Below are 21,448 nucleotides of genomic sequence, written 5' to 3' on the forward strand. Positions count from 1 at the left end.
CCTGTTTATAAGCACACTTATGAACCAAGTTGTCCAGATAGTGATATATTTCACATGTACCTGAAATACTCAGTTACCACTTCACGCTGCATCTCAGTACAGCAGATGGATCTTTCCTTAACCACTACAAGACTTTGGAATAGAAATAGTGAATTATGAAATAAATATAGACAGCTAGATTTCTTGTATTATCTGGGTTTCTTTCAAGGGATTTCTTTTGAAGTGAAAGCAGCTGAAGGGAAAGTGGTAGCAGCTTCTCTTTGCTGAGGAATAGCTTTGGTAAAGTTTTGTGAAGGGAAAGTCTCCTGCTCCTGGGGTATTGCTATGGCTGTGATGATTGGAGTAAAAGGAAAAATCTCCTAGAGCAGGAGAGACTGCAGCCCAGATAATCAGCAGAGGATTTGTTAGAAGACTACTTCGCACCATTATTCTTTTAATTTACTTGCATTCTAGATATCGCTTCTGTAAAAACATAGAAAAAAATACTTTGAGCTTCTTTGGTATGACAAGAGAAGCTGCAGGGTTTTATCTTAGGCAGTGGTAACACCCATCTCAACAGTTTCTCCCCTGACAGACTTTTTTAACAGGAAAAGACAGCTGCAGGTCACACCTGAGCTCCGAGCTGTGCTCATCCAGACACAGCTTGAGAAACCCGCAGTGAAGTTATGCAGGAGGTTACTGCTCTGTCTTCTGACCCCCCTTGCAAACCCCTCTGCTGTCAGGAGAGGCTGGCGTTCAAGCCAGACGTCGAGTTGACTTGGCATTTCAAGTCAACACTTCCCAGGTGTCTGCGGAGAAACAAAACACAGTAAGTCAGAATTACTTGCCTGGAAAATAAGAAAAAGCAATCTTCAGGCACTTTAAACTGCTTAGTGTTCTTCAAATAAAAACAAGCTAAAGTAGAGGATACCAAAACAGACATTTAGTGAGAGTGCATGTGTAACCTTTGAAAATGGCATCAACAGAAAAGTGAAGATAAAACCCACAACAAGCACCTGTATATATTATAGTGCAATTCAGCAGTTTGCAGGTGTTACCAAAATAGTCACATAGTGTGCTTGTCCCTGGATTGAATCTTCCTTCCTTAAACACTGTGTTGGAGATTGTGCTGTTACGCGGTGATATATGAGGGTTAGCTCAGCCTCGTAGCTTAGTTGTATTTGGTATATTTCCCTCCTCATTGCTTTGAGATGTCCTTGCTTTTCAGAGTTTCTCCAATGCTTTTGTTCTGTGTAGCACATCTGTACAGCTGGTGTTGAATCTGCATTTTTTTTAGTAGGCATCTGAAAATTTTGAAACAGCAGAAGACTGAATAGGAAGTGAGAAAAGCTGTCTCTGTAATATGAATTTTTGGGAAAACACAGGTGGCTACTTATTCATGTAAAGGTGTTGCTGAAATGGTGCTGACTTGCAAAACTGAGATGTGTTTCTATTATCAGTGGGAGATGTTTATACAGATCTAGCCTGGGTGTTGGGGAATGTCTTTCTGATCAGGGTGTATTGGAGCAGATGCCTGCAGGCTCAAAGCCATGCAGTGCACAGGGGACCATCACTTGGTTACTGCTCCACGTGGAGCTGGGGATGATCACCCCTGAAAATATGCACTGAAGAATATTCTAAACTTTGACACTCGACAGCAAATACTTTTTCTTTTTTTTTTTTTGTATTTTCCTGGAAAACATCACCTCTAGGTAAACACTAACCAGTATCATGTCAGTTCAGCACAGGAATATGTTCAGTTTTGGGAAGTCTGCCCAGAAGATCTCTTTGAGCTGAGCAGGATGCTATCCTCCCACTCCTGGGAGCAAACTGGTCCTTCTGCAGAAGCCATGGTGCTAAGCAGAGGGCTGGGTATGCAGCTAGCTCTGCAGGAGCCTGGGTGACATTCTTGAAAAGCAACAGCTTTCCTGTTATGGTTTGGCAGAGAGCTGCACTCTTGGGTTTTCCCAGTGGCAGAATTAATCAGACTTTCAATGGATGAATGAGGGAGACCTAAAAACTAAATTAGGCTGTGAGGTCTGAGCGTATGGAGATCAGGATTTTTATAGAATAACACAAGGATTGAGATGGGAAATATCTTGGTTCCAGTTACCCTGAACAGCCCTCTATCAGTATTCTAACTAGGAACTACCTAAGAAATTCAAAGTTTACTGTTTGCCCCAAAGTACAGATCTGCAGGTGTGCAAGAGGATATTTTGCCTGTGTTAGCAGTCACCTGAGAGAGGAAGAGAAATGACAGAATGATTTGATGCACTTATGATAATAGCTGCAATTAAAATATTAGGGTGAAGTGGTCCATGTCCAATGCCAAAAGCTGTGCCTGTGCAGACCTGGTGGCATCACCTGCCCTACTTCTTGGAGAGACTGCCCTCGTACTTTCACGGGTTTGGCTGGCAAAGCAAAGTGCTTGACTAAAAAACGAGAGTTCCCAGACTGCAGATGGCTTAAATCTCACTAGAGGGAAGTGGTGGCACAAGTCACCAGGAACATGGTGTGATGTGGGATCAGAGGGGTGAGCTGAGAGGAGATGACAATGTCTTTTGTGACAGAAAATAGAGTGGAGAGTTCTTCAAAGTACTGCTGTAGGAATTTAATGGAAAGATGAGCTGGGCTGTTGGAGGGGGTTTGGAAGAGCAGGCCCTGGTGCAGATGAAGCATCTGTGCTGCCAGAGAAGGATCCCTCAGAAATCCCCAGAAGAGCCTGGTGTTATGTTTGATGTAGGTTCAGAGATCTTTTCCAGAAGAAAAGGTCTCTAAAATCTATTTAAGCATAGATTTGGTAAGGTTGGTAATTGGAAAATGAAGCCCACAGCTTTTCTCTGTGGGTCTTCTGAGAGGAAAGCTGCTCTTGTCAAGGCGAGCTCTCTCAGAGATGTTAAATCTTACCATGATAGGTGTGGCATATATTTTCTAGTGTAAATAAAAACTGCATGTTGTACAGTAACAGCTTACCCTGGCATCACTGAGTTGAGCTGGTTCATTAGGTTGAGCTGTTTCTACACTTCAGCATCTCTTCTCACCCTCCAGAGTGGAAGAGAAGAATACTCACAACTGTTACCCCCGCGCACACCCCCACATGGGAATCAACACACCAGTGTGTAGACCAGATTTCTGATTAAAGAGAAAGTCTTTAAAAAGTCTGTCTGCATCATCTTCCATCTGCTCTTGCCAACTCAGTTGCATATGGCACTATGTGTCATTTTCATGCTACGCTCTATTCTTTGACCATGTCTAGAATGCATGGGGATGATTCAGCATGTCAGTGGCAGGTAAAAGGATCCTTCAGTTCATCAGCCTTATCTTTTGACTTTATCTAGTATCTGAAAGGACCTTTGAATTAAAGGAGGATACTTATTTTGATGTGTATTGATAGTTTTTATGCAGCAGTCAGCTTTGTTTGGTAACATTTTAGCCCTTACAAGGGAGCGAGCATGGTCATACAACATCATCCCCTATCTTCAGTAAAAAAAGAACCAATTTCCAATCCCAAGCTTCAATGTCTTTTGAAAGAAATGGGTTTCCCTCTCATGAAATCCCAAAGAAGTGGTATCATGGCTGATTCTGAAGCTGGCAATAGCTCAACATGGAGAGTTTGAGAGGCAACTGTGCTTGGCAGAAGCAAGTGCTTGAGGGGGGGAAGGGAAGAAAAAGAAAAAAAAAAATTGATCCAGTTCCTGCTGTCCTCTGTGAAACAAGCAGAAGATCTCTGGCAGAACACCATATGCTTACACAAAAAGCTGCAACAGCTGGATATAGACAAGTTAGAGAGCTGTGTGATGCTACACTTAGGGACTTCTGAATTGTTGGTTTGTTTTTTTTTTTTCTAAATTACTTTCTTCTTTAGCCCTACCAGCTTCTGTAAAATCAAGCAGAAAGACAAATATGCAGTCCCACAGATTCTACCTCCTCTCACCTGGTGGTATATCCTCTGCATGTCCCACATATCTTTGTGATATGTGTGCATTGGTCTGTACAGTAAGGATGCTTTATTAATGGCATCTCTTATAATATTGAAGCAGATGCCAGTTTGGGGTAGATAATGCTGAATTGCTCTTCAGCAGATGTTCTTTTTCCAGTTGTCTCCAAGTTTTAAACTTTTCTTTCTCCCACTTGGCTCTTTAGCAACCCACTAAGGACTTGAGAGGGTTACTTATTTTTGTAGGTTCAAGGTAGAAAATTCCCATGAGGAGATTCACTTGATTCTAAACAAAAACAGAACCAGAGATCTTCAAAACTCAGAAAAAAAAATCTCTGGCGAGGGGAGAAGATGCTCAAAAGTGTTTTTGTACTGCTGTTGTCTCTGTCAGTAGCATGACAGCCTTTTGTACACTGCACTGTAAATGCAGCAGAACATGGGTGCCAACATGATTAAATTACCCCAGGCTGCTGATCCATGTCATGGCTGGAGTCGGATGGATGCACTTGAATGACTTTGTTCTGTACATGTTCTTCCCTGATGTCCTTCAATGTTTGCTCTGTGTCAGACTGCAGTTATTCTTCCTTCTGGCAGAACCAGAATGCAAATGAAAGACAAATCACAGAGATGTATACTGGGCAGACCCAGTAGTCAGGCTGGAGGTGGGGTGTTCAGCCCCACGGTAATCAAGCCTCTGGGAACCAGGCTGTCCCTTGAGTTGAGAAATTGAGTAATAGTGGGGGGTTGTACAGTTGGGCTGATTTTCTTGTTGTTTGGCTTGGTGTGTGTGATGTGCTTCTGGGGACTTTTTGTTTGCTTTAAGGCTGGTTTTAGTACACTCCCTTGCTGGCTTCCAGAGGTATTCAGGACATATTTCTACCCCTGTCTATAGCAAGGGGCGGGGAGGGTGGAACTAGATGATCTTAAAAGTCCCTTCCGATCCAAACTGTTTTATGATTCTATGACTTTCCCTTTATTCTGCTTTGTCATTTTGTGTTGGCATAGCACCATACCCAGCTGGCACAACCCTGTGCTTTGTTCTATGAATCTGAATGCTGAACTTGGGGAAGAGAATCCAGCCTCAGGAATATTTTTCCTTACAGCACTTTTTCCTGTTATGTTATACATCTAAGCTAAGGGGATGCAGCCACTGTCAGTCTAGTCTCTCCCTGTCTTCATTCAGAAATGAAGTGCTGCGAATGTAAGTGTTTTTCTCAAAAAGCACGTCTATGACAGCCTTCCTAAATGAAAAGAAAATATTAAAAACTAAACTTGCCGATTCTTGTAAATAAGGAAATCTTTTTTGTCCACTTTGTCAGTTCAAAGTCATTTTCAAAGCAAAGAAATTCTTCAAGGAATACATTTAAGCCATTTCATTTTTAACCTGCTAAGATTATTTTATAGCCTTTCATATATATGTGAATTAGCTAAATTCTAGACAGAATATATGATTCAGAAACAACAAGGCAGTTTTTAAAGAGAATTTATAGCTATTCTTCACTCCTTGCTAATCCTGGTGATCATCTGAGAAGGTGATTGAAAGAATGTATGTTGCAACGGTGTTAGAGGTGATTATGTGTGCATTTTAAATCCTTTCATTTTTACACCTGAATGAAAATGAGAGACTCAATCTCAGTATGTCTGAAAGGTACAGAGCAGAAATCAAAGGGCAGTATGCAGAGGCAGCTTAAATATTTCCTTTGCACATCTTTGTGATCTTCTGTTTTAGATGATTCTCTAAACTTATTTTTTGCTTAAATTAGTGCTCTTCTCCTTGTAAGACCACCTCACAGGCTTTCAGTAGTGCTTTGCTTTCACAGGTGGGATACTTCAAAATTTCTTGAGGTACAGTGTCAGTCAGAGACTTTGGCCTTCCTCCACCCAGGGGAGCCTATTTTTCTCACCAGGACTCAGCAAACATCTAGGTTTGGTGTTAGAAAAAAACATCTCCAAATAGCAGTCAGGCAGTGGCACAGGCTGCCCAGGGATGTGTTGGAGTCACCATCTCTGAAGGTGTTCAGGAAACATGTAGATGTTGCACTGAGGGACATGGTTAGTGGAGAAATACTGGTGGTGGTTGGACAGTTGGACTGGATGACCTTGGAGGTCTTTTCCAACTGTGGTGATCCTGTGAAACCTCATTTCCACTCTCCTCAGCACAACTTTTCCAGTCAGTCCCCTTGAGCTCCACAGTAGGGACAGGCAGAGAGGTCCTGGGAAAGGGCCTGGGCTCTGACTTCAGGACCACTCTTGGGTGCTTGTCCCATGTTACACAGGCAAGCACTGCAGCACAGAAATGATGCAGCACACTAGAGGAGGTCATTGAAGAGGTTCAGTAACTCACACATTCTCCTGCCAATTAATATATCTAATGCATGGAATCCCAAAGTCTGAGTCCCTTGCCTATTACACTATGTTGTGGAAATTATGGCATTAAAAAAAACTTTAGGTAATGCACAATAAACGGGATATGGAGTTGAACCCATAAGAAAGAATAGGTTATTTTCATTTGCATGTTATAGGTAATAGAAACTCTGAAAACAATAAATTAGACATTCAGATGTTTTCCTATTGTACATAGCCATATTCCTGACTGAACTGAATGATTTCAAAATTCAGTGGCCTTTCAGCTTTTCATTGGAGTGCGCTATAGAATATAGTGACAATTTATTACACAGCTATGAAGATATATTAATCATCATAAATTGAAACCTGTGGATGTTTCTTCATCTGTGCTTTAAATTTTTCTCTCTTCCCCATCGCTACATCTAGTGAAGGAGTGACTGTAACAATCAGTAAGCAGGAAGCCACCTCCTCCAGCAGCTGCCAGTGTTCTAGTCAGGTTTAAACAACAGATGGGAGGTATGCACAGGCTAAAATTAGTGGCCACCTGTAAAATGTTGTTCTAGATATTGTTCTAGATATGTGCCAAACTAGCAGGTCATATATTCTGGAAGAAAAGTACTGAGTGAAAGGAGGTAGCTGTGCTGACCACCCAGCAGCAAAGTGTTTTCTGTCATGGATACATGCCCTTGTTTTCTGCAAAGTTGGGAAAACATTCTTAAGCAATGCAAATACATGTAAAAAATGAATTTCTATACATTTTCCATGACAGTGGTAGTAGCAGCTGTGCCCTGGGTCCAACATCAAAACCTTGCTGCCCTGCGTCCCTGCACCTTGATATAGTGCTTCCAGTTTTTAAAGGACACCTGCCTCAGCACTTGCAAATTTCTGTCTGGCACTATGTGTGCACTGAATTTTGCAATGTACTGCAGTTTATTCTTGTGAGCTCAGCTAATCAGTGAACAGCGACAGCCCCAGGTGACACGTTTGACTAACTGGCAGCTAATCAAGCATATTTGAATTTTGCATGTCACATACTGGCAGCAAACTGTTCACAGCATATTCATGAAGTACATTTTGAATTAATTTAAGAAATGCATTTCAGGCGACACTGATCAGTTTACAGATCTACAAGGAGTGAGGAAGCTTGCATGCATCTGAAAAAATAATGTCTGTTGAATTATTCATTCTGTCTTTTTAATTGTTTTATTCTTTTTATTTCTAAATTTCTATCAACCAACAGACAGGATTCTTTGTTTTTCCAAGAGATCTATGGTTACTGTTAGTTATAAAAATGCTGTAGCTGGCAGCGTTTTGTAATGGTCATTTTTTCATCATTTTCTCTTCGTTCTTTTGAGTCATTTGAAACATTACTAATTCTGACATCTAAAAAGCTTTCTGCTTTTTACATGTGGAATCAAATGGCTTAAGGAGTCAGAGCATGTGAAAACGGCTCCTGTGAGTATTGCACTGCGCACCCACTGAAAATGGCAAGCAAAGGATATATCTTTGTGATAAAAATACCTGGTAATTAGTATAAGTTTACATATTTTTATTAGGCAGGTAATTAGCAGCCAGACAATGCAGTATTTCAGAGATGGCCTAGATTTTAATATGTATTGAGCCATTCAGAAATAGGCCCAGTTGCTGAACTACTTAGGTGCGCAATTACACGGACTTGTCCTCCTAAAAATACATTGACAGTTACCAGAAGTGTGCATGTCACTGGCAAATTGTTCATACTAATAGCCAACGTTAGCTACTTGAATGCAAAATATCTGCAAATGCTGGACGAATTAAACATAAAATGGATTCTCTTCTTTCAGGTCAACTGGGTATGCATTTCTAAACATTAGTTAACCAAGTTTAAGCCTTTAATTAGGTTACAAATATTTTATTCATATACATGCAAGTATCCATGTAAGATACGCCTTTCAAAATGTAAAATTTTGTCAATTTAGTGTGTTGGCTTTGCAGTACTTGGAGAATATTGAAGATATTTCAATACAAATACCCTTTCAATACATTATGTGTTCATTGTTTAAGAAGATATATCCCCAAAAAATTTATACCGTAAAAAAGATGCAAATCAGTTTTTTTGTGACTTATATTTTTATGGGTCAGATTGCGAAGACAACACTTACTGAGCATTTTCAGAGGGTAAAACATCTCACAAATAGAAAATTGTATTTGAATGTTATGAGCCTTGCTGGCTAACTCCTGAGTATTGCAGTTTGTGCACTTTACTTACACTACTACTTGTCCATCTCATTTGTCACTAGTATGGTAAAGATGGGGGTTGTTTCCACTTCAGAAACACAACTGTGGTTTTCATGCTTCTAATTTGACATCAAGTCATGTAAAGCTACTTTCCTGGTCTACATTTTCTCAACTTGTGCCTTCAGCCAGCATTAAAATATAAAATTAAAGCACATCAAATTCAACCATGATTGTTGGAGTGATTTCCTGAGTTAAGCTATGCTGTGAAGTCATTTTGCATGTTGTGGATGGTCTGCCTACACTTTTTGCTCGTATGCCCTTGGAGACTCACAGAATCAGAATCACAGAATTGTAGGGGTTGGAAGGGACCTCTAGAGATCATCGAGACCAACCCCCCTGCCAAAGCAGGTTCCCTACACCAGGTCGCACAGGTAGGCGTCCAGGCGAGACTTGAATATCTCCAGAGAAGGAGACTCCACAACCTCCCTGGGCAGCCTGTTCCAGTGCTCCGTCACCCTCACCGTGAAGAAGTTCTTACGCACATTCGTGCGAAACTTCCTGTGCTGCAGCTTATGTCCGTTTCCCCTCGTCCTGTCTCCACGTACCACTGAAAAGAGACTGGCCTCACCACTATGGCCGCCACACCTCAGATATTTATAAACCTGGATCAGGTCCCCTCTCAGTCTTCTTTTCTCAAGGCTAAACAGACCCAGTTTACTTAGCCTTTCTTCATAGGGGAGATGCTCCAGGCCCTTCACCATCTTTGTGGCCCTCCGCTGGACTCTTTCCAAGAGATCCCTGTCTTTTTTGTACTGGGGAGCCCAGAACTGGACACAGTACTCCAGATGAGGCCTTACCAGGGCAGAGTAGAGGGGGAGGATCACCTCCCTCGACCTGCTGGACACGCTCTTCTTAATGCACCCCAGAATGCCATTGGCCTTTTTGGCCACGAGGGCACACTGCTGGCTCATGGCCAACCTGTCGTCCACCAGGACGCCCAGGTCCCTCTCTGCAGAGCTCCTCTCCAGCAGCTCATCCCCCAGCCTGTATTGGTGCGTGCAATTATTCCTCCCTAGGTGTAAGACCCTACACTTGCTTGTGTTGAACCTCATCTGGTTTCTTACTGCCCAGCTCTCCAGCCTGTCCAGGTCTCGCTGAATGGCAGCACAGCCTTCAGGCGTGTCAGCCAATCCTCCCAACTTCGTATCATCAGCAAACTTGCTGAGGGTGGCCACTATCCCCTCATCAAGGTCATTGATGAAGATGTTGAACAAGACCGGACCCAGCACAGACCCCTGGGGGACACCACTGGTTACAGGTCTCCAGCCAGACTCTGCACCACCAACGACGACCCTCTGCGCTCTGCCAGTCAGCCAGTTCTCAACCCACCTCACTGTCCACTCGTCTATCCCACACTTCCTCAGCTTTGTTATAAGGATGTCGTGGGAGACAGTATCAAACGCCTTTCTAAAATCAAGGTAGATTACATCTACTGCTCTTCCCCCATCCACCCAGCATGTGACAGCATCATAGAAGGCCACCAAGTTGGTCGAGCACGACCTCCCCTTGGTGAACCCATGCTGACTACTCCTGATAACCTCCTTTTCTCCCAGTTGTCTGGAGATGGTATCCAGCACAAGCTGTTCCATCACCTTTGCAGGGACAGAGGTGAGGCTGACAGGCCTATAATTACCCGGATCTTCCTTCTTGCCCTTTTTGAAGACCGGAGTGACATTGGCTATCCTCCAGTCTTCAGGGACCTCCCCTGTTGTCCAGGACCTCTCAAAAATGATGGAGAGCGGTTCGGCAATGACCTCCGCCAGCTCCCTCAGCACACGTGGATGCACCCCATCAGGTCCCATGGACTTGTGGACCTTAGTACTGCCTAGGCGCTCACGCACGTCCTCTTTCCTGACTAAAGGGAAGTCTCCCATTCCCCAGACCCTCTCACTAACCTCCAGGGTGTGGGATTCCTGCAGGGGAGCCTTTTCACTGAAGACAGAAGTAAAGAAGGCATTCAGTATCTCTGCCTTCTCAGCATCCCCCGTTACGAGGACCCCCCCCTCACTTAGTAAGGGGCCCACATTCTCCCTAGTTTTCCTTTTGCTATTAACATACTTGAAGAAGCCTTTTTTATTATCCTTTATCACTTTAGCTAGATTCAATTCCAGACGGGCTTTAGCCTTCCTCGTTGCATCCCTGCAGGCCCTGACTACATTCCTATATTCTTCCCAAGTGATCAGACCCTTTTTCCACATTTCATGGACTTTCTTCTTTCCTTTGAGCTTGCGCATGAGCTCCTTGCTCATCCACAAAGGTCTCCTGCCACCTTTTCCCGATTTCTTGCTCACAGGGACGCACCGATCCTGAGCTTGGAAGAAGAGCTGTTTAAATGCTGACCAGCTCTCAGAGGCCCCCTTACCTTCTAACACCCGAGCCTACGGGATAGCTCCAAGTAGGTCCCGGAAGAGATCGAAGTTGGCTCTCCTAAAGTCTAGGGTAGCAATCCTACTTATTGCTTTGCTTCTTCCGCTCAGGATCTTGAACTCCACCATCTCATGATCACTACAACCCAAACTGCCCCCTACCTTTACTTCCTTAACAAGTCCATCCCTGTTGGTGAAAATAAGGTCCAGTAACACCCCTCCCCGAGTCGGTTCCTCCACCACCTGCATCATAAAGTTGTCTTCAACACACTGCAAAAACCGTCTGGACCGTGCGTGCCTGGCTATGTTGGTCATCCAGCAAATATCTGGATAATTGAAGTCCCCCATAAGCACCAGTGCCTGGGAACGTGACGCTACATCCAGTTGCTTTTGGAAGGCCTCATCAGCCTCCTCATCCTGATCAGGGGGCCTGTAGTACACCCCCACAACAGTGTCACCCTTACCAGCCTGCCCCTTGATTCTCACCCATAAGCTCTCCACTGCTACATCACTCTCCCCCAAGTGAATTTCAATACATTCTAGCTGCTCTCTCACATAAAGAGCAACTCCACCACCCCGCCTAGCCAGCCGATCTTTCCTAAAAAGCACATAGCCCTCCATGACGACATTCCAGTCATGCGAGCTGTCCCACCACGTCTCCGTGATCGCGATGAGATCATGACCTTGCGACCGCACGCAGAACTCCAGCTCTTCCTGTTTATTCCCCATGCTACGCGCATTAGTATACAGGCACTTAAGAGAAGCAGCATCCCTCCACCTCTCTCCAAGCCTTTGAACTCCACTGTCTCCACCCATCAAGTCCTGTTTGGAGCCTCGAACTGGCCCCTCAGTCCCAGCGGTCGTCATTTTGTCCCCTTCCCCCTTCATACCTACTCCATTCCTATTTAACAGGAACATGCATGAGTCACAGAGCCAGGTCTGATCAATACCAGCCTTTCTGAGAGAGAAACAAGCACTTAAAAAAAAAAATAGAACTTCTGGCCACATCAAGAAGTGTTTGGCAGGTGTGTTGAGGTTACTAAATGCAGATTTAGTCTCAGGCCACTCCTTTCCTCACCACGCTCTCTGTCTGATTTTGGTGGTTGCAGCATTTTTTCTGTTGCTCTCACCTCAATGGCTCCGCTTGGTCTTTTAAAACCTACACATGAAATCGTTTCAATGTCATTGCTCCTCTTGTCCCACATGGTAAAATTTTTATTGGAATGGGTAGCTGCCACCATAAATACAACGTAAAATTTTGCTGTGCTGCTCTCAGTAAATAAAATAAAAGTTATGTTACCATTCTGCTTAGGCATGATTTACACGTTACTTCTCTCTTTCCACTAAAGAAAGAGATTAATCCAAATAAAAGTGCTGACATTACACAGTATTTGTGTATTTATGAAATAAGGATAACTACTAGTTCAAGTTCTGCTGTCCCAGTGAAAAACACTTGCTTATCCCCACTTCTGATGAGGCTATTTGTGTTTGATGAAATATCTTTTTCTTTCTTTCTTTCTTTTCCTGCAAACCTCTCAGGATATCCAGTGAACACTCGCCAAAGCTTCAGATCCGGAGCCACAGTTACCTGAGGGCAGTGAGCGAAGTCTCAATCAACAGGAGCTTGGACAGCCTGGATCCTGCAGGGCTGCTGACATCCCCCAAGTTCCGCTCACGCAATGAGAGCTACATGAGAGCCATGAGTACCATCAGTCAGGTGGGTGCATGCATAGGAGACCAGGGCATCATTCTCACCAAACCAAGTAGAAACTCTGTTTTGCTTAAAATAGACTCAAGCTATTGCATGCTACATGCTTTCAAAACATTTACTTTTTTTTTGTTTTTGAAAGTTTTCATGCAATTTTGTTTGTGAGAATGCAACATCTGATAATGCTATAGCCTTCCTTTTGCAAAAGGGTGAGTGGGATTGAGTGGGACAATATGCAGTTTGTTTGAAGGAGAAGCAGTCTGATCTTTTATTTATCTTTTCCAAAAGCAGGTGCTCATCAATAGTGTCTTAAGGATCTGGTCTGAAATCAAATTCTCTGAACATCCTTCAAAAAGTCATGTAGAAGCTGATTGTAATGCTAAAGGAAAATGAATTCCACAGTATTTTGTATTTTACAATTTTTACAAGAATATTACTATATTTTCAAAGCTTTTGTTATCCTGTTGTATACATTCTTAACCCTGAGCGCCTCTGAACTTTTCACTTTCATAGTACAAGTATCACAGAATATATTAAGTGCAAAGGTCTGCTTATCTTATTGACCTGAAGTTCTGTTAGACTCTTTTGTGTTCATTCTAAACCAGAAGAACAGTAAGTCTCACTGTGACTCATTCAGTTTATGAATTTTTACATCATAAAGTAGTCTCTCCTTGCCTACAATATGCTTGTGCAGTTTATTTAGCCAGGGACAGATCTGAAAGAAGTGCAAAAGTGCCAGCATTTCACAGGGCAGTGGGCCAGTAGTTCATCTATAATCCTGTAGCTCCTTGGTGTGACTTTTGGCTTGTTTGCTTACGTGCATCATTCAGATAAATCTCTTGGATAAAATAACTTTGTTAAAGAGGTCTAGAAGCATAGCAGACAGGATTCTGCTGTGATTCCCTTTAACACTGGGATGTCAGATCATCGAATGTCAAAATAAAGCAAGTGATGTTATTGATAGTAAGACTTCAGCTGTAACAAATGTATGGGTCATTCAGTATGAATTTGTAGTTTGAGTTTCTGTGATATTCTATCTTTGGACATGGTAGCTTGAGAGTATTCACCTGTGTATAATATAGTGAAGCACTTCGCATAAGGGCTGATGCTCTAGCAGAAGGGTTAGGATGTATCTAAGAGAAGAAGCATGGAAATGAGAGTCTCAGAGGAAACTATGTGAACATTAGGTTAGCTTACTTATTTAGCTGGACACATAGCTCTTAGACAAAGCTGTCTGCCAAAGAATTAGTGCCATTTGTCAACATGAATAAGAAAATGTTTTTTAAAGTTTTGATTCAGAAATGTTTATGCAGGGATATCAGTGTCCTCCACCATTTTAGAACTGTTCTGTATAATGTACTCTTTGTGATCTTTCTATACTATTTTAAGCAACTTCCCAGTGATAAAACAGTATGTTCTACTTTTTGAGATTTTCTTTTTCGTTTAAGTGTACAAATTACTTGGTATAATGCTTTCCTTATTAAGAGCCATCCTAATTTTTTTCTGTCACTCCAAGTCTTACCTTCTGGAATGTTGGCTTTTTGCGTGCTTGAAAAATAGCAAAACCCTTAAGTGATGTTTTTTTGTGTGCATATTTCCTACAGTGATAATCATTATGCTTTAATGCCAAGCTCAGGGCTCAGTTATGAGTTTAGAAATATGAGCATCCATTCATATATATGCACAGATAAGTAATTTTCAGGTTCACAAGGTCTGAAGCAAAGCTGCATACCTTTAACTGTTCTTGAATTTGTGTTGAGTGGAAGTCTTTGTCACCACATAGTGTATGCTCCACAAAGGGTCTAAGGTTTCCTTGGTGCATTTCAGCTCTCAAAGGAGTCAGCCAGAATGTGTAGTTATACAAAGATTTCCCCTCCGCAGCAAAGCTCCTTCCCATACCAGCCTCCTCTTTCCCACTGTTTGTTACTGTCTGCACTTGAGCTTCCAGCCCCTCAGCTCAGTCACTGTCACTGCCTTTGGCTTGCATCGATTGTCCCAAGGTTAAGCTGACCTTTATTTTTTTTTCAACCACCAAAGAAAGTGTGTTTTTTGTTTTTCAGTGTTATGTGTTATGGTCATAATTGTCAGAGCTTCTCTTCCTGGGATGAGGAAAACCAGGCGCTATTATGGAGACTCCCAGCTTCCCACTGGTCTTGGCTGGAATCAAGGGCTGAAATAAAAATCTCTGCATAAAACCTCTACTTTTTGCATTCTGAACCTGATTATCTTTCCCCACAGGTGAGTGAGATGGAGGTGAATGGTCAGTTTGAGTCCGTCTGCGAGTCAGTGTTCAGTGAGCTTGAGTCTCAGGCAGTGGAGGCCCTGGACCTGCCAATGCCGGGCTGCTTCCGTATGAGGAGCCACAGCTATGTGAGAGCCATTGAGAAGGGCTGCTCCCAAGATGATGAGTGCATATCACTGCGGTCTTCTTCTCCCCCGCGAACAACCACTACAGTGAGGACCATCCAGAGCAGTACTGGTGAGTAACAAGATGGGAAATGCACAGGAGTTACAAAAATGAAGGTACCTTTCTGTGCAGCTCCATCAGGTCAGCCATCAGATCTCTTCCAGACCCAAACCCATGAGTTTGTTTCAGCAGGGAGCTGGACAGAGTAATTAGCTTGAAACTAGGCACAGACCCAGACTGATGCAGTTGTGTTGTTTACTGTGTCCAAGCTAATTTATTCTGTGCTCAGAGCACACAGAAGGGAAGTCCAAGGTCATATCTCCTCCCGCTCTCATCCCTAGAAGAGCAATCACAATTTAGCAAGGCTGAGTAAGAAGGCTGTGGGCTAGCAGCTCTGCTGGCTTTCACCAGCAAAGGATGGTTCCTCAGCTGAATTTTGCTTTGAGAGATGTTGTGCTTTCTGTAAGTTGGAAGTTACATTAATGTACTGATTAATGGCTGGCATATCTCTTCAGCTGTATTATAAGGTTGGGAGTGAAGAAGTCTGCAAGCCAAAACATGCATGTTCACATCTTATTGTTACTCCTTTTTGCAGCAAAAATGACTCGAGCCTTACAAGAAGGAGAAGTTTGGATCTAAATATAAGAGATACAAGCACTTATCAGGGTTGCTTTTCTTTTGGAAATAACCACAATGAATTCCAGATACTGATGACAAAATTAGTGCTTTATGGGAAAGAAAAGCAAGACAGAAACCAAAATCCAAGTCCACCTCTTGTATTCAGAACAGCAAGAGGCAGGAACCATTGCATGCACGTGCTCTTCTCTGTCAGAGAATAAGGGATGGCATCTTTCTTCCAGCTCCTCTGCTTTACACAAAATTCAATTACTATTCATGTACTCTTCATATTTAAAACTAATATTTACTATTACAGTTTTTCACTGTGCCCGCTATCTCTCTTCCAGGTTCTGTAGCTTCTGTTTTCTGTATTCTAAACTTTTGGTTTTTTGTCTCTTGTCTTCCAGCTGCAGTTTTTTGTACATTGTAGGTTCCTAATCTCTCATTCAAGTCTTTTTATAAAGCCTCTTGTCAATTGGTTTATGTCATCAAAGGATGCCTTCAATCCTTTTAACCAAAAATGTTCAGCTTAATTCATGATTTTTCTAAAAGTAGCAAGTCTAAGTACTGTTGGAAATACATTGGCAATACATGACAGGCATCAAAGCATTCTTAACAAATGCCTCAGAGGAGTTCTCGTCTAATTCACTAACCATTTAGAAATAGCATTCGTCTGACAAAATTTCCTCTGCAAAAGTAGTGCTTGCATGCATGAAGGGTTTGCACCACACTACAAAGACAGGATTTACATAGGGTGTGTCTTACTTCATTGCAGGGCTTTAGCTTGTGTCAAATGTTCTGAGGCAAAAGCTGAAGGATGGGAATTTTCAAGGATTTCCATTCGTGGATCACCTTAGCCATCTCAGAGTGGCTCTTCATTTATTTGTGAATAATTTTATTAGTTTTGTAGGGTTTTTTAATAGAATAACTGTTCATTAATCCATGAGACAATAACTTTAACCTTTATTTAAGAGTTTGTTTCTGTCACTTAGAATAACAGTACCCCTTTTGGGGATGTATGGGGGGTATAAATGGGGTGTGTAAATGTAGAAGGGTGCTGTATGCACCAGCCAAATGTGCTCGGAAAACGCATAAGAGGAAAATATTTATTGTAAGTTGTCTCTGGTTCTTGTTGCTTTTTTGTAACACAATTACAGAGTTCTGATCTCTTCTCTGGGTAGCTGGCTTTATTAAAAAATCGTAGGAACAAGGCTATGTTATTGAAAAATGTAATCCACTGGGTCTGTCTTGCGTTACTGCTTCTGTAGACAGCCCCTTCAGACCCAGAGAGATAAGTGATTTGCAGCTCTCTTCTTGGACATCCATAGAGGCATTAAGAGACTGCTGCAGATACATTTTCTGCTGTGGGAGATTTACTGAGTTATGTTTCTCATTTTTTTAATTCTTGAACTCCCAAAGGTCCGTGCTTTGCATTGCTATTTCAGACAGCTTCTCTTTTATTACCTTACTTACATTCCTTCATCCATTTAATGAGGATTAGTGCTGAATTAACTCCATCCAAAAACATCTGTATTGACTACCTTGCTGTTGCCTGCGACTGGAAAAGCAATCCTAGGGAAGACTTCTTTGATTTCTATTAATACTGGCCTCAATAAAGTAACAAATTAAATGGCAGTGAGGCAGATATAAAGAAAGAAGGAAGATAACTGTCTTACCTCTACTAAGGTGATGTTTCAAATGCTTTTGTGGGAGACATAGGGGATAACTATAATCTAAAGTATGAATTTAACATCCCCTAATGAGAGAGCTGTCCTTCTGCTCCAGAAACACCTCTGCCTGTTCAGCCAAGGGAGGTTTCTTTCATCAGCATTAGATCTTTCCTCAGGGACTTGACTTCTCATTTACTAATGCTCAAAGCTGTGATCATACACTAATAGTGGGAATTTGTTTGACTGCTGGTAGTACAAGAAAATGCCAGCATGATGGCAGCTGAAGAGAAAAAAGGACTACATGCCCACTGCATTCAAAACTATTCCTCCAAAGAAATGGCCCACAGACTTCCAGGGCATCTGAGTAAAAATATTGAACTAGTGTATGCTACAGTGGTAGCTGCCTTAGGTTCTAATTTCCTTTTACCACATAGGTTTAGTTCTAAAATTAGTGGCACACCGCTATCTCTTGGGTTCCTGGAGATGTGCTCAACCACCTGGTCGCCTCTGTAGCCTGCTCTGGTCTTCATGCAGCTGCAGAAGCATGGTGAGGTGACTGCACCTGGCTTCTACGTGCATCTGGGAAGAGGGTACTTCATTCATAAGGCAGTCTTGTAGGCGAGATATTGTTTTATTCTTGGTTTTAAGAGAAGGATTATGAAATGAGAAGAGAAAATGTGAGCTTACCATTTAATGTGGTGGTAGAAACGCCTGGGAAAGAAGTGCCCCATCACAACCTTACCATGCTGGAGGGCTAGGAAGTTGAGGAGGTCCAGCCATCCCAGCTGGACCCACACTGGCCTCAGAGCTGGGCTGTGTGGGCTGAAAGCTCCCACAGCCCCAGGGTGCTAGCATATGTTATGCTGCATAGCCTAGGCTAAAAGTTACTACCCATATCACTTGAGCTCTTCAGAGGAGCTTAATGAGGTGTGAATTAGTACATAATTTGATCCTGGTTATTTGCAGATGCCACCATTGTAGCTGAAACTCTTTGGCCAGCAGATTCAGATACTAAACAGGCAACATTTTAAGAATTTAAAATGCTTTTAAATCATTTCAGTGTGCCTAAAAGATATAGTGATTAAGAAACAATAAAATTTTAAGGTAGTCTAAGAAACATCTCCTGTCTGACTTGTATAGTGTAGGAGAACCTTGTATATTCTGTTTCTGTGCAGCCATGCACTCTCCTTTGCAGCACAGATAAACCATCTGATGTTGTGAGGGCTCAAGCATTAGTATATGTGGATGCAAATACATAATTAAGGCTGGATATGTTTACATTGAAAATGTCACCTCTGTAGCTGTGCTCAAGGAATAATATCAGGAAATAATCTGCATGGATTGCAGTAGGTATTTTTCAATATCTAACTTATGTACACTTAGATAAACAGAAATATCAGAATTATCTGCAGCAATGCCACCTGGTGATTCTCAGAAATATTACACTTCAGATTAAAAGCAAAGCAAACAAAAATCCCAAGGAAATCATGCTGTGCAGCCAGCAGGTTAGAGAAGGACTGAGAGTTATCACAGTGTATGCTTATTACGGGGCTTCGGCTGAGCAAGCTGTTCTCCTTCCGTTCTCTGGAACATCTGACCAAGAGGGGTCAGGTACTTTGTGGAAAATCTCTAAGGGGCTGCCTAGCCAACTGGGAAAAAAAATGCAAATGGCATTAAAAATAGACTTGTGCCAGGCAGAATTCAAGAATAAAATCAAAGCCTGTGGAGAAGGATGCTGGAACTGACTGTACCCCAGCTGTGTCCAAGCTCTCTGGGACTCCTCAGGACTGTCCTTTCAAAGACCGTTCTGTCCAAAAAGGAATGAGGATTTCAAATTTGGTTTCCAAATGAAGCCAGGGTTGGTTTCTGGATTTGTACCAAAAATGAAGATATCTCTGCAGAAAGCTTGAAGAATTACAATGAAATTAAGGCCTTCTGCAGAACCTAAAAATAGATTTGGAGTGTTAAAAAACTGTTTGACAAAGAATTTATACGATTCATATCCTCTGTTTCCCTGAGTAATCCTGACATGCAGTGTGCCTTTGGATCCACTATCAGATTGCTTAAACCAACACTTAAGAATGTTTTCCTTTACTAATGAGGAGCTGACCTTGGAGGAGAACACTGTTTCTAATTTCAGAGGCATCTGACTGTAGCTTGAGCAAGTTTCATCTTCTCTATCCCAAAAATCGGCTTTATGAATTTTAAGTTCCACATCACACATGCACACACACGCACACACACATATACACAAAATGTTTTTGAAGCTGGTGGAGATTTTTAATGAGAAAAACTGAGAACACGGCTCTTGCTGGAAAATTTCTAACTGACTTGAAGCATGATGCTGGCACTCATGGAAACTGTTCTAATGAAAATTGCCTGAGACAGGGGCAGGGTTGAGATGTGAGAGTCAGCTCTGGAAATGTTAGCTGTACCCGAACACTTGGCAGGTTGGTTTGTGTGCTGTGTAATTTTATGCTGAGGTCAGGAACTGAAATAAGTCTGATAAATTCTGTTTTACCTTTTGGGTGTACAGAACTCTGTGACCTGGAAGATGGGATTACTGGAATAAATATTACACGGGTCCCTACTTGAGAAATGCTTGGTGGTTACAGCTGTTAGCCATTTAAGCAGTGTCAGGCATTGGGATGTATTATACCAATTTTTCAACTTCCTCCCTCATTCTGGCTCTTTTCTCTGACTATAAATACTGAATTTAATCTATAAAACTCTTAAGTTGCTTGGACTTGTGTTGAGACACTCTCAGGACTTAAAGACAGCCTTAAGCATTTAAAACTGTGATCTTAAAGTGTCATGAAGGACTGTGTTGGTCTTACTTTGTGGACATCTCCAGAAGCAAAAGAAAATTCTACTTTTGTTCAGATAACACCCATATGGTTGACTTCCCCAATTCTCCTTGTATATCTCCAAAGATAAAAGTTGCACAGTGTTTCCAGGCTGCCTCTTCCAGCACTGAACTACATTGCAGTGTAATTTTTTTTTTCTTAAAAATAACTAGAATTTCCCTTGCGCAATTTGTGCCCATTATCTCCTGTCCATTTTTTGTGCATATCTGACAAATGCATGACTCAGCCTTCTCCATAAACCACTCATCTAGTAGGTTCCTCCAAGCCTCCAGACTGACAGATCTACCTTTCAACCTGTATGGGTACATCGTGCTCCAGACCTCCTACCTCTGTCAGCGTCCTCTTTGTGCTGGGACTCTTGTACTGAGAGTGCCATACAGGGCACAGACCACAGATGTGTTCTCACCAGCACTCAGCCTCCCTCAGACTGCAGACTGTGCTTTGGCCAAGATTGCACGTCAGATATCCTTAGCACAAGGATACAGTGCTGATTGTCCTTCAGCCTGCTGTGCTATGGGACCCTGCCAGCTTTTTCTGATGCTGGGAATAGAACTAGCTATCAGACTTGTAGGTTTGACAGTGTCCACTGAAGCAGGAAAAAGCATGTGGTTTTTTTTTCAAAAGGAGATATTTAAGAGAAATCTGTCATTTGATCAAAAGAGCTTTTAAGGAGGAAGCCTATTGGCAGCACAAATAGAGGAAAATGCAACGATTTGTTACATGAAATGTTTTGTTATTTATTAATATTGTTTTAACAATTGTACCAAGGTGAAAAATACTTTGGGTATCCTTTGCGTATTTCTGAGTGTGCCTAAATATAGTGCCTAAATATATTATGCAACTTATTAATATCTCTTGATTATGTTGCACACACAAAATCGATAATCATTTCACATCATTTCAACCTTTTACTCAGCAACGGCGAGGGCACACCTCAAGAACTGTGTTCATTTTTGGGGCCCTCACTGCAAGAAAGACATCATGACTCTGGAGCATGTCCAGAGAAGGGCAACGAAGCTGTGAGGGTTCTGGAGCACAGGTCTTATGGGGAGCGGCTGAAGGAACTGGGATTGTTCTGTCTGGTGAGGAGGAGGCTCAGAGGAGGCGTTATTGTTCTCTACAACTCCCTGAAAGGATGTTGTAGTGAGGCTGGGGGTTGGCCTCTTCTCCTGGATAAGGGCAATAGGATGAAAGTTAATGGCTTTAAGTTGCACCGGGGGAGGTTGAGGTTGGATATTAGGAAACATTTACTCTCAGAAAGAGTGGTTGGACA

At 42.3% G+C, this 21,448-nt stretch overlaps 1 protein-coding gene across 1 annotated transcript in view; it reads left to right on the plus strand.

Moving 5' to 3' along the window:
• The window catches only part of DLGAP1 (DLG associated protein 1), a 233,548-nt gene that overhangs the window by 130,921 nt on the left and 81,179 nt on the right, over positions 1 to 21,448 (plus strand). Inside the window, exons 4-5 of the mRNA XM_085220823.1 lie at positions 12,445 to 12,622; positions 14,852 to 15,092. Coding sequence (XP_085076949.1) covers positions 12,445 to 12,622; positions 14,852 to 15,092 — 419 coding nt within the window. The remainder of the gene's footprint in view (positions 1 to 12,444; positions 12,623 to 14,851; positions 15,093 to 21,448) is intronic.

This window comes from Meleagris gallopavo, chromosome 3, assembly GCF_905368555.1.
Source record: "Meleagris gallopavo chromosome 3, MGAL_WU_HG_1.1, whole genome shotgun sequence".
Lineage (NCBI taxonomy): Eukaryota > Metazoa > Chordata > Aves > Galliformes > Phasianidae > Meleagris > Meleagris gallopavo.